At 31.7% G+C, this 23889-nt stretch overlaps 1 protein-coding gene across 1 annotated transcript in view; it reads left to right on the plus strand.

Annotated features, from left to right (window-relative positions):
* Positions 1–23889, plus strand: part of ADGB (androglobin) — a 257841-nt gene that overhangs the window by 36853 nt on the left and 197099 nt on the right. The window contains exons 2-5 of the mRNA XM_051997914.1: positions 1575–1737; positions 3665–3757; positions 6350–6421; positions 7319–7513. Coding sequence (XP_051853874.1) covers positions 1575–1737; positions 3665–3757; positions 6350–6421; positions 7319–7513 — 523 coding nt within the window. The remainder of the gene's footprint in view (positions 1–1574; positions 1738–3664; positions 3758–6349; positions 6422–7318; positions 7514–23889) is intronic.

A 23889-nucleotide genomic window follows, 5' to 3' on the forward strand; every position in this document is an offset into this window, starting at 1 on the left:
ATTGCTATTGAGACCGCCCTTCACCTCTGGTCCCCCTCTGCTAGCTGGCTTCCTGTCACAGCTGCCCATTGCAATCCTTCTTCACCTCTGCTGAGAATAAAGATTGAAGATTTTTCCCATAACCTGAATTCCTGACTCTGGCTGATTTTAAATACACGGTCATCACAGGCTGCCAAAAATATTTTTGCACAAGTGGATCCTTTTCCCTTTTTTATGATCTCTTTGGCATATAAGCCCAGTAGTAACACTGCTGGGTCAAAGGGTATGCACAGTTTGATAACTTTTTGAGCATAGTTCTAAATTGTTCTCCAGAATGGCTGGCTCTGTTCACAAGTCCATCAACAATATATCCGTGTCCCAGTTTTCCTGCATCCCCTTCAACATTCGTCATTATCTTTTCCTATAGTCTTAGGCAATCTGAGAGGTGTGTAGTGGTATCTCAGTTGTCTTAATTTGCATTTCTCTGATCAGTAGTGAGGTGGAGTACCTTTTCATATGACTCCAAATAGTTTCAGTTTCTTCATCTGAAAATTGTCTGTTCATATCTTTTCAGTTCAAGTCTTAACAACTCCTTTAGTGCTTCCAAATCTCCCTTCTCCAAAATTTGTTCTGTTCCTTTTTTTTTTTTTTTAAGTTTAAAAACTCTTCAAGTTGCCTTTATTTTTCCTCCTACTCCTTTTGCTCAAGGTAGCTAAATGATACAGTGAAGAGATATTTGGATCTTAAATAAGGAAATCTTGAGTTTAGATTTGGCATCAGACATTTACTAAGTGAATCTGATGAGTCATTTAAGCTTTCTGCTTCAGTTTTTTAAACTATAAAATAGGGATAGTAATAATAATAATAATATCTACTTTGCTCACCTATATTGTAAAGTTCAAATGAGATAGTATTTGTAAAGATGTAATGTAGAACATGTTTTATATTTAGGAAATGTAAAACATTTGCTATATAAATACTTTTCCCCCTTTTTGTCCTTTTCCTCCTTTCACACAATATTCTGGAAGTAGAATGGCTGAAAATATACTTTCTAATAACAATTTTTGGTAGACATCAAAATTCCTTTTTATAGTATCATCTTTGGAAATGGACAACTTTATTTATAGAGACCAAATGATCAACAATGTCATATCATGACTTAAAAATATTATGTCATAGAAACTTTTCATTACTGTTAATGTCCAAATTAATTTCAAACACATCCTTGAAAATAAAAAAAAATTAGCTAGGAATTTGAGGTTTCAACAGAAAAAAAAAAGAAAAGTTGCCTTTATTTAATTAGAATAGCTTTTTTACTCTTAAAATGTAAAAATTTCTTCAGTAGTATTTGAACCTCAAAGAAGGAAAAAATAGGTAGTTAACAGTGAATTAATGAACATTTAGCTACATCTGCAGATCTCCAGACTTTGTTGCTTTCCTAAGAATTTTCTTGAGTCTCTACATCCCTGAGACTTATTTGAGCCATAGTTATTTTTCTCATGTATGTATTAAATATAGCGATATTAAATAATATAATCCCTTTATTTTCTGTGAGTTTCAAATGTTTTTATTTAATTTATCTTTCTTTTTTTTAGTCAGTCATCTTTTGGGAGTAGCACACAGTCTGGTTTAACTGAAATAAGAAAAGGAAAATTCCCAATTTGGCCAGAATGGAATGAAGCAGATATAAATGCAGAAAAGTGGGATGCAGGAAAAGGAGGAAAGGAAAAAGACAAATCGGGAAAAAGTCCCACTTTAGTAAGTAGAATATGAACTTTCTGGATTTTCATTTTCAAGTTCATTAAAAAAAATTTGTTTATCGCATATTTATGTACCAAGTGATTTATGATAATTTGGAGCAGCATATCACCAAATCACTTTCAGAGTGATTAATATTTTGAATTTAGCACTCTTGAAAATTATGAAAGAAGTTTCATTTAGTCCTACAGAAGTAAGAAGACCCTTTGAAATATTCCCATGGAATCACTTCAAAATTACCAAACTTTTGGAGAAGTTATTTTTCCTTGACATCAACACTATATTTTAGCCTGCCTGCTATTCTCAGTGCTGAGTACAGTGCTTAGTATGCAGTAGATGCCTAATAATGTTTGTTAAATGACTGATCCATATTCATAAAATCATAGTTCCTTTAACTATTTTCTTGCTTTCAAAAATATCTGTGACTTTCCTTTTCAGGGTATTAGATTGAATTCAGCATTCAAATAATATATTTTCAAGCAGTAATTTACTTTATAGTAAAAACTCCTAGAGGAATAGTTCTTAATCTTTTTTGTTTCATGGACTTCTTTGGCCATTTGGTAAAACCTATAGACTACTTCTCATAAAATTTTAAATGCACAAAATTACAGATACAGGATAACAAAGGAATTAAGAAACAATTATCAAAGTTTTTTTTTTTTTTTAAATTAAGATCACAGAATCCCCTCAGGTTAAGAAATTCTGTTTTAGACCCTCATAAAATTTTTAGTCACAAGTACTGGCTAGTAGGTAGCATAGGAAAGAGAGCATGAGACCTGGGGTCAGGAAGATCTGAGTTCAGATCTGGTCTCTGACTCAAACTAGCAATGTGGCCCCGAGGAAGTCACTTACTCTCTCTGCCTCAGTCTTCATCTGTAAAATGAGGATAAAGTAAAACCTATCCCTTAGGGTTATTGTGAGAATCAAGTGAAATAATAGTCTTAGCATAATGCTTAATTATGCTTAATAATTATTATTATTGTAATTGTATTTTGAAATTGTAGTCAATAACAATGTTCTTTTTGTGAAATATTATAATTCCAAGGATGAAATATATGGAATACTTTGTATACAAGAAGTACTCAATAGTTCCCAACTGTTAGTTATTTCATATTTTTGATAAAATCTTCAATATTAATATATGAGAGAATATTCTGGAGACATTTTAGTTAATATAAATATTATCTTGTATCACATTATATTATACAAATATAAACACACAATACATACACACACACATATAATATTATATCCTATATTATGTACATTTTCTACCAGGATTTTTTTTTCTGATGATCATATATCTATGTGAAAAATCTTGCAAAAATATAAAATGTGAATTACATTTAGATATAAATTTAATGAGAGAGTTCTGGGTTGGGAGTCAGGAAGACTCATCTTTCTGAGTTCAGGCCAATTCTAATAGGCTTGTGCTAGAGAGCCACCTGCATTCACAAAGAGGTCTATCAGGACTGAATGTCGATCACAGTATAGTATTTAACGTTTTTTGTTGTTCTTTGCTTGCTTTTTTTGTTTCACATTTTTGGTTCCTTTTTGATCTGATTTTTCTTAGGCATCATGATAAATGTGGAAATATGTATGGGAGTATTACACATGTTTAGCATATATTGGATTACTTCCTGTCTAAGGGGGAGGGGGCTTTGTAAGGTTAAATGTTGAAATCTATCTTTGCATATATTTTGAAAATAGCTATTATTTTACAAAATATAATAAATGTTGGATTATTGTATACATACAGTTAAAGAACTCAATTTGCTTGCTAATTGTTTATTTTTTAATGTTTGAAACATCTCTTGGCAAGTCTCTAGAGATTTATTTGGTTTATCAAGAAAATTTCTATTTTTCGTTGTTGTTAATGACTTTTGATTTCCTAATGTGTGCCTTTATCTTTTTTTACCTGTAATAGCATTTTTTTGATGACCCTGAAGGGAAGATTGAACTGCCACCATCACTAAAAATTTCTTACTGGAAACGTCCACAGGAAATTTTGATTAATAAGGTACAAAATTTTGTTTTCAAAGTCAATAAAGTGTATTGATCAACAACTTCGATACAGTATTAGAAATATAAATGATACATAAATATAAATGATAATATATTGAAATATAAACAATAATAGCTAGTACATATATATATATGTGTATATATATATATATATATACACACACATATAAAATGTATGTGCTATGCATGTTCTTTAAGGTTTGCAAAGTGCATTACAAATATTGACTCATTTGATCCTCATAACAACTATGAGAGGCATTAGATGCTAAATAATAGATGCCATTTTATAGTTCTAAAAAACTGAGGCAATAAGTGATTAATTGACTTGTTCAGGATCACACAGGTAGTGTCTGAACATAGATTTGAACTCGTTTTTTCCAACTCCAGACCCAATGTTCTCTACAGTGATATTAGTTGCCTCTAAATACAAAAACTCTTGTTTTATAGTGATAAGAAAATACTAATTTTTCTTCAATATTCATGAAGAATAAATAATCCACATCTTTATTATTGCTTGATGTTTGGAAATAAGTATAAGGTGGCACATAGCCTTAATTTTGCTTTATTACTGTTATAATTTCCTTTGCCTCAACTGCCAAGAAACAGTTTCAATTTTATTTACATTCTTGAGAAAGTTTTTATGTCAGTATGGTAGACTGAGCTTCTGCCTGAGATGTCAGACTGTTTGATTGGCAGATTTTTTTATTGCCACTTATCAGGAGGATTTTTATTGTAATTCCAAAGTCACTTTACTTGTTTTATTATTTTCTCCAGTGCTTATTAGAAATAGCTCCTTTGTATATTTCAGTTCCACAAGTTCCAGTTTGAATGAACCAATTCATTATGTGTATTAATAGAATACTAGTTTATTTGGTTGCAGTAGAATAGCATATTTTCCTCTGGTTAATAATTTCATATTATCATCCATGTTATATCCTTGGGAAATCAGAAATCTAAAGAAATCATGAGGGACAGCTAGATGCTGAAATAGAGTTCCAAGACTGAAGTCAGGAAAATTCAACTTTGTGAGTTCAAATTTCACCTCAGACCTTAACTAGCTTTGTAACCCTGGCAGTTCACTTAGCCATGTTTTGCCTCTGTAGAATAAGCTGTAGAAGAAAATGGCAAATCATTCCAATAGCTTTGACAAGAAAATCTCAAATAGGGTCACTGTGAGTTTGACATGGCTGAAAAAATGATTTAACAGCAATAGAGAAGTTACATGACTAATCAAGTATTGGAGATTTCCTCCAAATTGTAGTCTTTTCTAGCATCTATTAAATATTACTTCTAATATAATGAAAAATTTGAACAGGGAAAAGTTGCAATTTATTTCTTATGTAACCCATGTATCAATTGGGCTTTAATTTCCCAAGAGAATATAAAATCTCAGGTGGTTTCTCATAAATTCTGTTTGGCTCATGTCCTCTCCCAAGATTCCCCTTGGAAATATCATAATATGGCTTATATCTTCCCTTAAAAGGAATCTCACTTTTGCATTAAGAATTCAGACTAATTATATAAATATATAAGCTTCAGACCAAATTTTATTTAATCTGTAAAAAAAAAATGTAGTGTTTTGACAGGAAAATTCACTTTTCCTTAATTGATCAACAAATATATATGATGTATCTACTATGTACCATTAACCACCATTTCTTTTTGAATATTCTTTTCTAAGTTTTCATGACAACTGCTCTCTGGTGCTTGACATGAGGTACAAAAGAAGTTAATAGTTCTAATAGTGGGACACTATTATTGTGTCCCAAAGCTCTGTCCAAGGCTGCCTTCTCATCTTTATACATATCTGTTCTCTTCATGACCTTATCAGCTGCCCAAAACTCAGTTATCATTTCTGTGCAAGCGATTCACAAATCTATATAATTAGCCTTTGTTTTTCTCCTGAGCTCCAGTCCTGTTCTATGAATTGACTTTCAAATTGCCTGACATATATGAATCTTAAACTCAACATGTGCAAAACAAAATTTATTATCTTTCCCTAAAACCCCTGCCTTCTAGTTACTCGAACATTGATATCCTTTTAGTCTATTATCCAGATGTGACTCTGTTGATCTACTGTTTACAATTAAGTAGAAGTTAATTTATGTTACCAATGTGTCATAATTAATTTTATGAACTCCTTTTGGTAGCTTTGGGTGGCCTATATCTGTATGTTCATAGGTATCGACCACTTCTAGTGGTATAGTTTGGAGATTTCTTTTGTATTAGAATGAAGAGGTTTTGCAAAATGGCTAGTGTTATATAACTGATATATCAGAGATAGTATGTGAACACAGTCCTTCCTGACTTTAATGTTAGTCCTATGTTCACTACTGTAATTTGCTTCTTTCTATTATAGATGAAAAAGAGGAATTTCCAAGGTATCATATGTTTACTAAATTACATATCAATACAGGAGACACATTAAATAAATTTTGTATTTTGTATTTTTGATTTTATGTAAATATCTGATTAAATTTTATGTTGACATTTGACTTTGTTATTTTTCTTATAATAATTTCATAAATATTAACTATAACCTTGATTGATTTTGTATTGTTAATCTCATTTTAAATAATTTTTTCAGATTCCTGTGGTAGTGAAAAATGAAACTTCATTTGACCTATTTACAGCAAATGGACACATAATCTGCAGTGAGGTATATATAGAGAAATTAGGCATATTCTTAAATGAACTGAACTTCTTTTGTAATTGAGCAATGAAGTTGGAAGCCAGATTACAGAATGCTAAAAAATAAGTGATAAGAGAGAAAGCAGAGACAATGAACATAGATAACATGTTATAAGATTTATGAAATTAATTTCATAATTCAATATATTACTTAGAAATTAAATATTACTAATTCAATGGGCATTTTTGATATTTTTCAGTTGTAATTTTCTAAAATTTCTAGAGTTCTTCTACATATGTCTCAAAATAAAATGCTATTTTTTTTAAAATTATAATTTCTAAATACACATATTAGAAATTATAATTTGGAAAAATAATAATATATTATACATAATGATATATATTACATATGTATTCCCTGAACTTTCTTGTCTTTTGTCTCTCATTTTTTCTAATTTTTAGTTTCACTTTATTTTGTACCATTATTATCCTCCTTGGGTTTTTTTTTTTTTTTTGACTTTTCACTTGCATGATGTATTTTAGAACAACTTCCTACTCTTAATTGTTATGCACATATATTCATAATACATTAATATAATAACATTATCATTATATAAATTTTTTTCTAAATTGCAATTTTCTAAATACAAGTGTATTTAGAAAATTATAGCTTTAAAATAGCATTTTATTTTGGGAGACATATGTATAGATAAATTTGAAAGTATAATAATTTTTTCTTAATTGCAATTTAGAAAGTTATAATTTGAAAAAATAATATATTGCATTATAATAATATTAATAATGTTTTTCTAAATTGAATTTAGAAATTGTTTTAGAAAATTACAATTTGAAAAAATAAAAATTTAATTTAGTAACATTTTAATTAAAAATAGAAGTAATTAAGATAATTATTTTTGGTCTTTAGGTGATGAGATGGATTATCAGTGAAATACATTCAATATGGAAGATATATAATGGAAATATTTCAAGCCCTTCAACAGATCCTCCTGTTGTAAATTGGAAACCCTGGGAACACATATACTCTCTGTGTAAGGCAGTGAAAGGACATATGCCTCTATATAATAGCTATGGAAAATACATTGTGAAACTTTATTGGATGGTAAGTTCACATGCATTAAAATACATTTCAAAATATTGCTAGAATGATTATTTGTGCAACTTGTGTGGTGCACAAAGGCAAAGACAGATTCTGAAAATGAATCACCAGCTTGATGATTATTTCTCAGCCTCTGCTCCTGCTATACATACCAGCTTCCAAGACTGCCACTCAATTTAATTCAACACAAACTTTTATTTATTTATTTTTTATTAAGTGTAGGCACAATGCCAGGTGCTAATAATGAAGCAGTCCCTGCCCTCAAAGAAATTTCATTGTATTGGGGAAAAATAGGTCATTTGAGAAAAGAGTAATCATTAAGGAATCAAAGGGCTGGGAATCAAAGAAATCTTGGAGCAAGTTGTATCTGAGCTAAGCCTTGAAAGCATTGTTCAATTTCTCTTTTTGCTGTATATTTCTGTGTACCAGCTAATGTGACCTAAAACTTAGAAAATTCTTATCCTAAAGTTTTGAATTAAGCTTGTAGACTTCTCATTTCTGAGACCTACTGAGAGCATAGGATGGATAATTTTGAGTTTAAATTTGAGTTTAAATGCACTGATTTTTAGAATGTAAAAGATTTAATTCCTCTACCTTTAGGCATTATTTGTTCATGAAAATTTTGAAGGAATTCTACATTGAATTCATTTGAACCAGGTTTTGTTTTGTTTTTTCTTTAAAATGAAATCAGTCTTTTTTCTCCTTTCTCTTGAAAGGGCATTTCTTATATTTCCCCTGCTGATTATGTGTCCCTCATCTATCCAATTTAATTCCATTATTTATTTATCTATTTATCCATTCTTTGTTTTTATGAGCATTTATTATTGATTTCATCTATTTCACTCTCATTGAACAGTTTACAAAGAAATTATGATGCTCAAAACAAATATACAGAGTACTACAAAACAAATTTGCTATATTGACCGCATTGAAAAATGTATGCCACATTCTGAATTTTAAGTTAATCAACTCTCTGGTGGTTACAGGCCAATTTTTAAATGACGTCATTTCTTTCTCTCAGGTTGTTCTATTTAAATGATTAATTTCTTAGTGTGTCAATTTTAACAATTTATGTTTTTGTAAATCATCAACTTTGTCTTTTAATTAGTCAGCAAGGATAATGTCTTTCATTTTCAATTTATGTTTGGCTACTGTTATGACTTGTGATGTAATTTTTTGTATGGGTTTTACATGTATACTTGGAAATAAAGCATATTCTCCGTTTTTCTGTTTTTATATCTTTTAAAATTAGCTAACGTGATTTCTTTATAGTTAATCTTTTAATTTTATTAATGCTATTATAAGAAAATAATAAATATTATTATAAGAAAATATAAAAATACTCTAAGAAAAATCTTATACTTGATTTATTTTTATATCACTTAATATTTAAAAAAATTTAATTTAGCTGATGAATTGTTTTCTTGTGTATGTGGTAGAAATTTTTACATATTCTTTATTTTTCTTTGAACTATTCTGGAATGCCTTTGTCTTTGCCTTATGTACTATTATTATTATTATTATTTTAATTTTCAATTGTATGATATGTTTTAGAACAAATTCCTTTTTAAAAATTTTTTTTATTATAGGTTTTTATTGACAGAACTTATGCACGGGTAATTTTTTCAACATTGAAATCACTTCTGTTCCAACTTTTCCCTTCCCTTCTTCCATCTCCTCCCCTAAGTGGCAGGTAGTCTCATACATATTAAACATTAAATACAATATATGTGTATACATACGTACAGTTCTCTTGTTGCACAAGAAAAATTGGATTCAGAAAGGTAAAAATAACCTGGGAAGAGAAAAAAAAATGCAAGTAGTACTCATTTATTTCCCAGTGTAGAACGAACTCTTAATCACGATTTTAATTTAGTTTTATCTTTTTCTATTATCTGTTGTTCTTTTAAACAATATATGAATGAGATTTATTTCCTAATTTTATCATTTTAAAAGGCAAATTCAGATCAGGAATCATTAATTATAATTGTTTTAAACAAAATATTTGATTTGTTTTCTGTTATTTTCTTATTCTTGATAAAAGGAGTAGAACTTATATTAATCTTATATAACAATTTTATCTTTTAAAATAACAAATAAAACAGATTGTATATCCATTTTTAAATTATTGACATTTTCCCAAGTTTTAAGTGTTGTCAAATTCTTTCTTTTTCTTTATTTTATTTTTGTTTTTATTTGCTTTTGGAGTGATGATGCTTTTTTATTATTATTTTTTTTACCTTTTTGTGTTAATCATTAAAATATCTATTTTTATCTCCAAACTTCAGTTTTATTATTTCAATTTGTCAGATAAAATTTTACAAATTGTCCACAGATCTACGTATTAAATTCTAGCAATTTTTGTTGCTAACAACACTCAATTTTTTTTAGTCAGTTATGGTTGTCAGTTTTAGACATTCTTTCCCATTGTTTATGAGGATCTATTTAGTTGTGATTTATTTTTAATAAATTCTGCCATGTCTTATTTGTCTTAGAAGTGAGTTAATTTGTTTTCAAATAATAGTCACATTATCAAGGCTTGGTGATTTTTAGAACTAAAACTGTTTTTAGTATTTTCTGTTCTTTTTTGTATTTATTTTGAAAAAGTGGATATTATTGATTTTAGAATTCTAGTTAGCTTTTCTTTAGATATAGTGTTGTTTCTGTTTTAACAGTTGACTTTTTCCTTTTTCTCTTTTTTTTTTCCTTTGAATTAGTCACAACATGTAGGGGGTAGAGAATAGGCTGCACATTTCAGCAAGTGTGATCTCAGCACCATTTTGATGATCTTGTATTTAGGATGGAACTTTGGATTAATTCTCAGCTCTTGGCTTCCACCTTTTTTAGTGGAAGATTGTGCTGCAAGGACTTCTCTCTAGGGGTGAAAATGAAAACAGTTATGTAGAAATTACCAGAATTTTGGGTAGTGTGGTGTAAATGAAAGTAGAGGTAGTTTTTCCCTCTCTGCAGACCTTTCTACCCTGACATGGTAGCAGGTAAATAATAGAGTTTTGATGGGGCTCTAGAGTTCTGACATAGTAATGAGAAGGCCTATGAACTTAGCTTAGATCTATGACTAGGTCTGGAATTTAGACACCATCACTGCCCTCTCCCTCATCACTCAGATAAACTCAAGCCACTTTAGTATGGAAGAATGAATCAATTAAGAAAGGACCAAAGCCTTTCTTCTTTCTCTGATCTAGTATAAGGTCAGGAAGACAGGCAGAAGGGAATGGATGGAGCTTCTAAGGGGAGGAAACAGTTTATTCAATCTAGTTTAGTTTTGGCTCTGGGGCTACCAGACTGAACAAGCTCTAGAGGCAACTTTTATGGTCTATATCCCAGATCATTCCCTTGATTTTATTTTTTTTTCTGTATTTCTCTTCTCATTTCTTCTTTCATTATTTTTTGGGGATATGTTTAAGGATTTTAGTAGCTTTTCATGCCTGGTGAGGTGGTCTTAGAAGAAGCTTTCTCCCCTGGGTTTTCTTACTGTTCAGTCATGTTGTTTCCAAAGTGCTTTACAAGTATGTCCTCATTTAATCCTTATCACTCCACAAGTAGGTGTTGTTATTTTTACCATTTTCAGATGAGGAAATTGCAGTTGGGGATCATAGATTTAAGTTTAAAAGGGATTGTACAAAATTCCTTATTATAAGGCAGAATATATGAATACAGAATATCCAGCACTTTTCCCTCTGTGCCTTTGTCTTTTATTTATGTAGGTGAAAAGTGAACCAATGGGAATAGATGAAATCATCTAGAGAATCACCACATTTCATAGTGGAAAGCATATCAATGGTTGTCTAGGTCTATTTATACCTGAAAAAGAATTATCACTACAATATATCCATTAAATGGTCATTAATTACTCACATGAATACTTCTAATGATGGGGAACTTATTACTTTTATAGATAACCCATTCTGTTTTAGAATAATTATAATTGTAAGGAAGTTTTCTCTCCTTTATATTTAATCTAAATTTTCCTCTCGAGTACTTCTAACCACTGTTCAAAGTTCTGTTTTCTGAGACCAAAATAGAATAAGCATAATTCTCAAGGAATAATACAAATAAGTATAAATCCTCAGAGAACAATACAAAGGAATAATTTCTTTTTTGGAAGCTCTTCCCTTCTCAGTATAGCTCAAGACAGAATTAGATTTTTTAGAGGCCATATAGTACTTCTGATATTTAGCTTGCAATCCACTAAAACTCTTGGATCTTTTTTCATATAAACTGTGATTCATACATGGCTTCCAAATTATTAATAAAAATGATATGCAACAAAAAGCCAAACAAACATCCTTGGAACACTCCTTTGGAGATGTCCTTCCAAATTGACATGGAATCAGGAAATTGGAAACATCAAGGTGGTAGGTTTGGACATTTAGATTGGTGAGCTTCTTCCTTGAGGCCCACTTGAACTCTGGTTCTAGTTCCATTGCTTCATGATGGGAAGTGGTAGAAGTTAGACAAGTTTCATGCCCTGAAAATGCAGCACACATGTATTATGCACTTATCTCCTGCTTGGGCTTAGTATATGAAGCCTTAGTCCTAAATAAGACCCTGGCCTTGGCTTCATGTCTAGATATTTGATGGCTATGGTGGGTTGAGGTATGAGGTGTGACTTACTATTGGATTTGGTAAAGTTAGACAGTGTACTACCTAATGTAGCAGTAACTCTCAGAAGGACTTCTAGCCTCTATTGTGAACATTGCTAGGGTTAGAGCCCCAACTTCTTGTTAATGGGATATAAAATGGAGGAATAGACTCTAGGAAAGGAGCCCTGACATCAGTGTGTAACAGCTTTTAACTCTCTCCCCCTTTGGATTCCAACCAAGGTGTGGGGTTCAGTGATACAGGAAAGAATAGAATAAACCCTATACAGTAAGCTACTATATTACAGAAAAGATTGTTAGTTCCAAAGTCAGAGGACCTAAGTTCAGACATTTATCACCTATGTGGCTTTAGGAAAGTCTCTTTTGCTCAGTGGATCTTGGTTTCCAGATCTAGAAATTAAAGGGTATAGATTCTGAGATTTCTTCTAGTTTTGATCCTATGACAAATACCATCAGGATCCAGAGTAGCCGACTCTATGGTTACTGAGGCACCTCAAACATTTGAGTAATGGCAACTTCTTCTCTCAAACCAGAATGAGAGATCTCATTTCTTTGTTGTCTTAATTGGTCACTTGTGGAAGATCCTAAAATAGTATATACGTTGTTGCTTGGTTTTTATGAGGTTGAAATGAGCTAGATGGAACTTGAGGAAAAAGGATTAAAAAGAAAGGTATCTCTCTTAACCATAATTCTTCTCTTCTTTCTCAGCATTACCTGAATTTCAACAGATAGTATGGCCAGTCATTCCAGAATAATAAAAGATCTGCTATTGAGATTAATTTTTGAGTAAATTAGATAAACAGGGCATCTAGGTGGTACAGTTGATAAAGTGCTAGGCCTGAAGTCATGAAGACTTCTCAGATATTAGCTATGTGATCCTGAGCAAGTCACTTAACCTTATCTGCCTCAGTTATTCATCTGTAAAATTTGCTGGAGAAAGAAATGTAAAATGACTCCAGTATTTTTGCCAAGAAAATCTCATAAAATGATTGAATAGCAACAAGGTAAGCCCAGATACAGTGGTCTTAAAGAGTCATATTGAATAGTGCTCTAGCATGAATAAAATATTTTGGGAATTGATATTGTAATATTCAGATAAATTATTTAAAGGACTCTATGTCATTTCAGCCCTGGAAGTCATTCCTCAGTGGTTTCTCCCTCTGATTGGATGGACTCACATAAGAATCCTCATTTAGGCAGAACTCCAAATCAGCCTTGTATTATTTACTTCTCACCAGATTGTATTTGAGACTTTTTTTTACCAAGCCTCTGAGCCTAGTACTTTCATTCCTCCCTACAATCCTTGTAAAGCTGGTTTTTATGTATTGTTTTCTCTCATTAGAATGTAAACTCCTTGAAGATAGGGACCGTTTTTCTTTTTGCTTGTATTTATATTTACGTCACTTAACACAGCCTCTCCTATATGAATGGCTCAATATACGTTCATTAACTGACTGTTGATTGTCATTGGAAAAGTTATTCTTCTAGAACAGAATTATCAGATATGCCACATGTGGTCTGCAACACTCCTAAATATAGCCTGAAATAGGTTAAAATGTAATTGGGAGATAAAATCAACAAATAAGAAAATAATACTACATTTTAAAACTAAATCAATATATGACCCACAGAGACCCTTATTTTTTGTTTTTATTTGCTTTTGGAGTGATGATGCTTTTTTATTATTATTTTTTTTACCTTTTTGTGTTAATCATTAAAATATCTATTTTTATCTCCAAACTTCAGTTTTATTATTTCAATTTGTCAGATAAAATTTTACAAATTGTCCACAGATCTACGTATTAAATTCTAGCAATTTTTGTTGCTAACAACACTCAATTTTTTTTAGTCAGTTATGGTTGTCAGTTTTAGACATTCTTTCCCATTGTTTATGAGGATCTATTTAGTTGTGATTTATTTTTAATAAATTCTGCCATGTCTTGTTTGTCTTAGAAGTGAGTTAATTTGTTTTCAAATAATAGTCACATTATCAAGGCTTGGTGATTTTTAGAACTAAAACTGTTTTTAGTATTTTCTGTTCTTTTTTGTATTTATTTTGAAAAAGTGGATATTATTGATTTTAGAATTCTAGTTAGCTTTTCTTTAGATATAGTGTTGTTTCTGTTTTAACAGTTGACTTTTTCCTTTTTCTCTTTTTTTTTTCCTTTGAATTAGTCACAACATGTAGGGGGTAGAGAATAGGCTGCACATTTCAGCAAGTGTGATCTCAGCACCATTTTGATGATCTTGTATTTAGGATGGAACTTTGGATTAATTCTCAGCTCTTGGCTTCCACCTTTTTTAGTGGAAGATTGTGCTGCAAGGACTTCTCTCTAGGGGTGAAAATGAAAACAGTTATGTAGAAATTACCAGAATTTTGGGTAGTGTGGTGTAAATGAAAGTAGAGGTAGTTTTTCCCTCTCTGCAGACCTTTCTACCCTGACATGGTAGCAGGTAAATAATAGAGTTTTGATGGGGCTCTAGAGTTCTGACATAGTAATGAGAAGGCCTATGAACTTAGCTTAGATCTATGACTAAGTCTGGAATTTAGACACCATCACTGCCCTCTCCCTCATCACTCAGATAAACTCAAGCCACTTTAGTATGGAAGAATGAATCAATTAAGAAAGGACCAAAGCCTTTCTTCTTTCTCTGATCTAGTATAAGGTCAGGAAGACAGGCAGAAGGGAATGGATGGAGCTTCTAAGGGGAGGAAACAGTTTATTCAATCTAGTTTAGTTTTGGCTCTGGGGCTACCAGACTGAACAAGCTCTAGAGGCAACTTTTATGGTCTATATCCCAGATCATTCCCTTGATTTTATTTTTTTTTCTGTATTTCTCTTCTCATTTCTTCTTTCATTATTTTTTGGGGATATGTTTAAGGATTTTAGTAGCTTTTCATGCCTGGTGAGGTGGTCTTAGAAGAAGCTTTCTCCCCTGGGTTTTCTTACTGTTCAGTCATGTTGTTTCCAAAGTGCTTTACAAGTATGTCCTCATTTAATCCTTATCACTCCACAAGTAGGTGTTGTTATTTTTACCATTTTCAGATGAGGAAATTGCAGTTGGGGATCATAGATTTAAGTTTAAAAGGGATTGTACAAAATTCCTTATTATAAGGCAGAATATATGAATACAGAATATCCAGCACTTTTCCCTCTGTGCCTTTGTCTTTTATTTATGTAGGTGAAAAGTGAACCAATGGGAATAGATGAAATCATCTAGAGAATCACCACATTTCATAGTGGAAAGCATATCAATGGTTGTCTAGGTCTATTTATACCTGAAAAAGAATTATCACTACAATATATCCATTAAATGGTCATTAATTACTCACATGAATACTTCTAATGATGGGGAACTTATTACTTTTATAGATAACCCATTCTGTTTTAGAATGATTATAATTGTAAGGAAGTTTTCTCTCCTTTATATTTAATCTAAATTTTCCTCTCGAGTACTTCTAACCACTGTTCAAAGTTCTGTTTTCTGAGACCAAAATAGAATAAGCATAATTCTCAAGGAATAATACAAATAAGTATAAATCCTCAGAGAACAATACAAAGGAATAATTTCTTTTTTGGAAGCTCTTCCCTTCTCAGTATAGCTCAAGACAGAATTAGATTTTTTAGAGGCCATATAGTACTTCTGATATTTAGCTTGCAATCCACTAAAACTCTTGGATCTTTTTTCATATAAACTGTGATTCATACATGGCTTCCAAATTATTAATAAAAATGATATGCAACAAAAAGCCAAACAAACATCCTTGGAACACTCCTTTGGAGATGTCCTTCCAAATTGACATGGAATCAGGAAATTGGAAACATCAAGGTGGTAAGTTTGGACATTTAGATTGGTGAGCTTCTTCCTTGAGGCCCACTTGAACTCTGGTTCTAGTTCCATTGCTTCATGATGGGAAGTGGTAGAAGTTAGACAAGTTTCATGCCCTGAAAATGCAGCACACATGTATTATGCACTTATCTCCTGCTTGGGCTTAGTATATGAAGCCTTAGTCCTAAATAAGACCCTGGCCTTGGCTTCATGTCTAGATATTTGATGGCTATGGTGGGTTGAGGTATGAGGTGTGACTTACTATTGGATTTGGTAAAGTTAGACAGTGTACTACCTAATGTAGCAGTAACTCTCAGAAGGACTTCTAGCCTCTATTGTGAACATTGCTAGGGTTAGAGCCCCAACTTCTTGTTAATGGGATATAAAATGGAGGAATAGACTCTAGGAAAGGAGCCCTGACATCAGTGTGTAACAGCTTTTAACTCTCTCCCCCTTTGGATTCCAACCAAGGTGTGGGGTTCAGTGATACAGGAAAGAATAGAATAAACCCTATACAGTAAGCTACTATATTACAGAAAAGATTGTTAGTTCCAAAGTCAGAGGACCTAAGTTCAGACATTTATCACCTATGTGGCTTTAGGAAAGTCTCTTTTGCTCAGTGGATCTTGGTTTCCAGATCTAGAAATTAAAGGGTATAGATTCTGAGATTTCTTCTAGTTTTGATCCTATGACAAATACCATCAGGATCCAGAGTAGCCGACTCTATGGTTACTGAGGCACCTCAAACATTTGAGTAATGGCAACTTCTTCTCTCAAACCAGAATGAGAGATCTCATTTCTTTGTTGTCTTAATTGGTCACTTGTGGAAGATCCTAAAATAGTATATACGTTGTTGCTTGGTTTTTATGAGGTTGAAATGAGCTAGATGGAACTTGAGGAAAAAGGATTAAAAAGAAAGGTATCTCTCTTAACCATAATTCTTCTCTTCTTTCTCAGCATTACCTGAATTTCAACAGATAGTATGGCCAGTCATTCCAGAATAATAAAAGATCTGCTATTGAGATTAATTTTTGAGTAAATTAGATAAACAGGGCATCTAGGTGGTACAGTTGATAGAGTGCTAGGCCTGAAGTCATGAAGACTTCTCAGATATTAGCTATGTGATCCTGAGCAAGTCACTTAACCTTATCTGCCTCAGTTATTCATCTGTAAAATTTGCTGGAGAAAGAAATGTAAAATGACTCCAGTATTTTTGCCAAGAAAATCTCATAAAATGATTGAATAGCAACAAGGTAAGCCCAGATACAGTGGTCTTAAAGAGTCATATTGAATAGTGCTCTAGCATGAATAAAATATTTTGGGAATTGATATTGTAATATTCAGATAAATTATTTAAAGGACTCTATGTCATTTCAGCCCTGGAATTCATTCCTCAGTGGTTTCTCCCTCTGATTGGATGGACTCACATAAGAATCCTCATTTAGGCAGAACTCCAAATCAGCCTTGTATTATTTACTTCTCACCAGATTGTATTTGAGACTTTTTTTTACCAAGCCTCTGAGCCTAGTACTTTCATTCCTCCCTACAATCCTTGTAAAGCTGGTTTTTATGTATTGTTTTCTCTCATTAGAATGTAAACTCCTTGAAGATAGGGACCGTTTTTCTTTTTGCTTGTATTTATATTTACGTCACTTAACACAGCCTCTCCTATATGAATGGCTCAATATACGTTCATTAACTGACTGTTGATTGTCATTGGAAAAGTTATTCTTCTAGAACAGAATTATCAGATATGCCACATGTGGTCTGCAACACTCCTAAATATAGCCTGAAATAGGTTAAAATGTAATTGGGAGATAAAATCAACAAATAAGAAAATAATACTACATTTTAAAACTAAATCAATATATGACCCACAGAGACCCTTATTTTTTGTTTTTTTGCCCACAACCTCCATTTTAAAAAATTTGATAGCACTGTTCTATAGAATAAAATAATGTTTATATACCTGCATGTTTATTCTTCTTATAGTGGATATTTGATTATTAAAATGGGGTAAGGGGTGAGGGTATTGATGCTGCTATTTCCAAACTAAATTAAAGAGATGTAGCTACATAATGGTATTTGTTTGCCCAAAATGAGCTTGTGAGGATTTCAGAGCAGTTAAAGAAGTAATAACAGATCTTAAAAACAAACTTTAACTTTCAGCAAGCAGGGTTTTTATCCTCCTTTCCCAGCTCTTCTGACAAAACTGTTTACAAGTGGGAGTTTATGTAGAATTATGTAAAGAAAAACATCTTATGTGTTTTTCTTCAAAATATTTGCAGGTTGAAAGGTGTGTGTGTGTGCAAAAATGGGGGAAAAGGAAACAAACACTACAGTGTTTGTGGAGTGGGAAATCTTGATTGTTGAGACTGTGATTTATTCATTAGCTTGATTTCCTTAGATTTTTCTAACCATTGTTGCTTCAGAAAAAAAATCTGAATTAAACTATTGTCCTATTTTAAAAAATAGCATCTTCTAGTATTAAAACCACTATAGATCTGCGAATAGTTCATAATATAAAAATCAACACTTCAAAGCAACATAGAATACAATATTCTGGACTCTTTGGGATGAGATGGAATGTTCTTTAACATTTCAAAACTTACTGAATTTCTATAACTTCAACATATCCTTCCTCCCTCTCTCTGCTTTTCTTTTTCTTTCTATCTACTACTTTCTCTTCCTGTGCTTTTCTCTTTTTCATATATCTCTCTCTGTCAAATTTGGATATGTGACTCCATAATTTGTAGAAGGCCTTTTGTAGCCTGGCCAGTTCTTGCAAGAATACTCCTATGAGCTTTAAAATCTTCTTCAAGGATTTCACAGACCATCTCTTTTACTTGTCCTAAAAGTCTCACTGGTTTCGAACTTCTTTGAATCCTTTTTCTCATCTAATTCCAATCATCTAAATCCAATCCATCTAATTCCAGAAGAACCCTTCCCCAATTTGCCTCTAACATTTATCTAACAGGTTCCTATAGATTTCAGTGATTCCATTGAAAGATCTTTGTCATTTTTGATCTACTCTTTTCCATTTGTTTTTCCTGAAACACAGGAGGGTGATTTTGATTTTTAGGTGAAGCCTATTATAATGTGTTTATTATACTACATTGATATTTGGGCAGTATCCTTCTGAAGTTCTTATTTGTATAACATGAGAAATGGGTGTTTTGTAAAATTCTCTGGTTAAAGGAGCATTCATACTGATAAGATTATGAATCTACTTAGTATATTTTAAATGGATGGTACTTTGTATTATCATATTATATTCATGAATTACATTTGATTAAGCTTCAATGATGTCTTTAAGATAATATCTAATAATAGTGATAAAACCATAAATGTTTTAGTGGTTGGAATTATGTCAAATATATTTATAATCTGTAAATTACATAGAATTGAAGCTTTTTAAAATATAAAGACCTATTAGAAGAAAACAAAATAATATGGGAGAAGCATGTTGTACATATTTCTGTTGTTCTGACTTTACTGGAGTTATACTGAAGCTATTTGAAATGAGTCCACAGAAGATATTTATATAATGATATTTAACTGTTAAAAGTTATTTTATGTACCTATGTAATATTAAAAATCTTGTTTGACAGAAAATAAAACGTGAAAAATAATAACAGGATAATAATTTGTCCCAGGGCTGTTTTTATCTCAAGATCATAAAAAGATGAGACAAATGAGATGGAATAGCATTTAAGAGATTTTAAAATAGGCAGCAGAGATGACAACACTAAATAAAATAATTTAATCCAGAAGTTAAAACACAGTCAATTTGGCAAATCAATTACTATAATAGGGAGAACAAAAGAGCCCAGAAAATATGTTAGTAAGCAAACACTTATTTGCTGAATAGAGAGAGATGATCGCCAAAGGCAATAGAAGGCAAGAATGTAAACGTTTAATAATATTACAGAGAAGCATAATGGGAATTTATGAGCAAAAACATTTCATAATGCAGAGAGGAGTAAAGGATAAAACCAATTTATAGAAAGCTTGATAACCTTATCCAGCCCAAGTAAGCAAGATCATTCCAAGTGCATTCAAGAATTAAAATTGAACAAGCACTACAAGTAATATAAATTGAAAAAAAAATGAAGCATTTTAATAATTTTTTTCTTTACAATGGAATGGAAACAATATACTTGGACTCTTCTATCAAAATTCCTATAAAAGAGTTAAAAATAGCACTAAAGAAATCAGAGTTGGGAAAATAGACAAGACCAAGTCTATATAAGGGACATCTATCTATAATGAAAGGAATATTTTGTAAGAGTATTGAGGGTCATATATATAAGGTATCTAAAGGAAGGAAAGATACCAAAAGTGTGGAAGCAGTTTTAGACCTTATTAATACTGGAAAGTAACAGACAGAACATCAGTAATTATCTACCTATATGCCTAAGCTTCCATTTGTGGAAAAAAATTATAATTGTTATATAAATAAATTGAGGGCATTTTCAGTAGGTATATTTTTAGAGATCAGTTTTTGTGTTTATTGTTTTTAATTAAGTATATATATATATATATATGTATATATATATATATATATTTATACAGAAGAAAACAAGAATAAAAGATTCTTAAGTAATTATGTGATAGAAAGAGAAGTTGTAATGGTTATGTGGCAAGAATGAAAGGTGACAAATGAATATCTTGACGATACCCCTATTATTCCCTTCACATATCAAGAGAAATTGAGGAAGGCCTCTAGTTGGACCCTGTGTGGTGGACTTTTTGGAGGACATATCCAAGATATGTGTAAGACACACCAGATAAACAGGCAAGGATAGACTGTAACTGCATTGTTACAGGAGGACCAACCAGTTAATATGGACGCTCACTTAAATATTAAAATATGTGACACTTAACAAGTGTTTTTTGATTTTCATCGCATTTTACCTCCATTATATCACTTGAGCTTCACAACAAATCCATTAAATATCCTCTAGGTATTATTATCAACATTTCATGAAGGAAGAAACTGATGAAGTGATTTGACCAGATTTGAATCCACGCAGCATGATATCATGGATTGTTTGTTGGATATGAAATCAGGAAGACTTGAGTTCAAATCCATCCTCTAACACTTAGTAGCTTTGTACCCATGGATGAGTCACAATCTCTCTAGGCTTTAGTTTTTTCCCCTATAAATGAAAGGGATTGGGCTAGATGAGTTGAAAAATTCTTTCCAGTTCTAAATTTGTTATCCTAAGATCTATAAATTCTTCTGCTCAAAATTCAGGATTGTTATCACCTACTAATTACTTTTAGTTCCTTGTGTTTAGTTCATACTTGTTCTTTTCTGTGAAATCTGAGTCAGTGGTTGAATGGAAGTCCCTTCCCCTCAACCACACTACACTTTCTTTATGTATCTCTGGCAGAAATAGATATACTTGAAGTCTAGACTGGCAAGCACCTTTTGGATTTGTCCTGAATGAGTCTTTGCATAGAGGTTCAATGTGTCTCCTAAAGTTATAATGCTTTAAAAGTTATTGAAAGGAGATAGTATAGTAGAAGTTATCCATTCTGTGACTAGAGGACAGATTCAAGGCTAGACATTTCTTTTTGATTGGCATAATTGGGAGGGATTGTCCTTTGTTGCTGGAGGGAGCCCGTCATTAGGGAACTGTCTGCTGTTTATTGTTGTAGACAGCCTATTAATATCAAGTTGGACCATCAGTACATATATCTTGGATAAACACCATGGATAGACAATGAACTGGGGCCATAATTAAATAGAATGAAGAAGGTAAGCTAGATTATATTTAAAAATTATGCAGTACTTTTTAATAACTCCAAGATTTGTCTTAAAGCTGAAATCCATCTTTTAAATATTAATTTTGTAACACTCAATAACAACAACTCATGGAAAACTATAAAATTATGAAATATTATAAAATATGTAAAATTATGAAATAAAGTAGTCTCTGGGTAGTATAAATGGGTTATGAGATTTACTATCAGTGGGGACATATATAGTAGGCTTAGCATAGTATCTTACAAAATACAAATAGCTTAAAGGAGGCCAGCTAGCTATATAGTAAGAGTAAGGAGTAACAGTTGGATAGCCCAAATGGTTACTTTTAATAAAAACTTAAAGGAAAACATGTTGAATAAATTCTCTTGTAGAGAGTTTGTGACAAGATATGAAGGCATGAATTCATTGTGATTTATGTCATGGAGGGATTACTCACATTGATGAGTTTATAGGGTCCACAGATTCCCATCTGTTCAGTGGCTAAATTTCAGGGATTCCATGAATTTGGATGGAAAAAATTTAAATAAATTCACTAACTACCAACTGAAAGATACTATTTCCTTCAACTATGAATTAAAAAATATTATGAGAAGTGGTCTGCCAGAGTGGTCCATGAAACTGCCAGAGTGGTCCATGAAACAGACAAATAAAAAGGTTAAGTATTTTAAAATTAAAGTATTAAAATACTGAATTCCCCCAGGACTTACTCTTTTTGATAGGGTCTCTGGAGTAATCTAGTTTTCCAGCGACATTTTCATAATGTATTTTCTTTTGATATTTCTCCAATATGGGAAGATAAGAGGACATGACCCTTCTGTATTCTTACAAGTGTGCTGTGAATGCAGCTGCTTTGACTATTTTAATTTGGACATAGCATAGTACCCCAGAAGTGGCTTAAGATAAATCTGTTCTGGCTCACTTCCATTAATGTAAGGCTGCTGATCAGTGATAGTACTGGCTAGAATTCTCTCTTAAGAACCAGGTCTTAAACCAAAAAGGATATGGTTCTAATTGACCATCAGTAGGTCCAACTCCAAGCCCCATTTGGTCATTTTTTTTTTTTTTGAGTTCTATTAAGCTCAGATTGAATATAAATAGCAATCATTTCTGCTTTGGCCAGAAACCCTGAGGGTTTTCCCCTCTCAGATTCATTCATTCATTTACTTATTTATTTAGATTTTTTTTGACCTAAGTGAAAGAGGAGATTCTTTGCCTCAATTACTACCTGACCTTAATTACTGAATGAGTGCAGCTCCAGTCAAACTCAGACCTGTTGAAAACCTTAGTTTAAAATGGCCAAAGTCTCCCACTGCATTCAGGGTCATCCTTAGTCAAGGACAAACAACAACAAATATATCACGTTTTCATGCACTATTTTGTATTTGTGTGCCAAATTTATCTCTATCAGAAATTTTTGGCGTTGTATTTGTCTTTTTTATTCTATTTATCCCCATAGTATTTTCTTTAGTCCTTTTTACATTATAGCCTCACAATAAATGAAGTGTAATATACGCAGCATGAGTTACTGTAGAGTAATGCAAAGAATATTGTATCCAGTGATTAGGAGATTTTAGTTCAGATTCTGACCTTGACATTGACTGGTGCCAGCATATTTGTCACTTAACCTCATAAGTTAAATCATAATTTCAACACTTGCTATAGTTACCTACAAAAAATTAATGTCATTATAAAAATGTTATATCCTCCCTTTAATGTTGTTAGAAGGGTTTAGATATAAATTTAAAAATATTGGTAAGATCATAGATTTGGAGCTGGAAAGGAACTAAGTGGTCATCATGTCCAACCCCCTCATTTTATAGGTGAGATAATTGACCACATAGAAGTTGTAATTTGTCAATTTAATGTTTTGAAGTGATATTTAAACCCTGATATTTCTGGATTTACTCCAGTGTTCTACCCAGCTATGTCATGCTTCCTCTAACAAATTGTTTGTGAATTTAGGAAACAAAAATACTTGAGCTTTATTTTATGATAGGAGTGGCATTGAACCAAAACAGAATGAGAAAATAGATGTAGTTGATCAAATTTGAATTTTAAAATTAGTAAAAGTAAATATTAGGCTCTTTAGATAATACCTATACTTATCATTTAATAGCACAATGTTTTGGTTGTGCTCTTTAAAACTATTT

Source organism: Antechinus flavipes, chromosome 4, assembly GCF_016432865.1.
Source record: "Antechinus flavipes isolate AdamAnt ecotype Samford, QLD, Australia chromosome 4, AdamAnt_v2, whole genome shotgun sequence".
Taxonomy (NCBI): domain Eukaryota; kingdom Metazoa; phylum Chordata; class Mammalia; order Dasyuromorphia; family Dasyuridae; genus Antechinus; species Antechinus flavipes.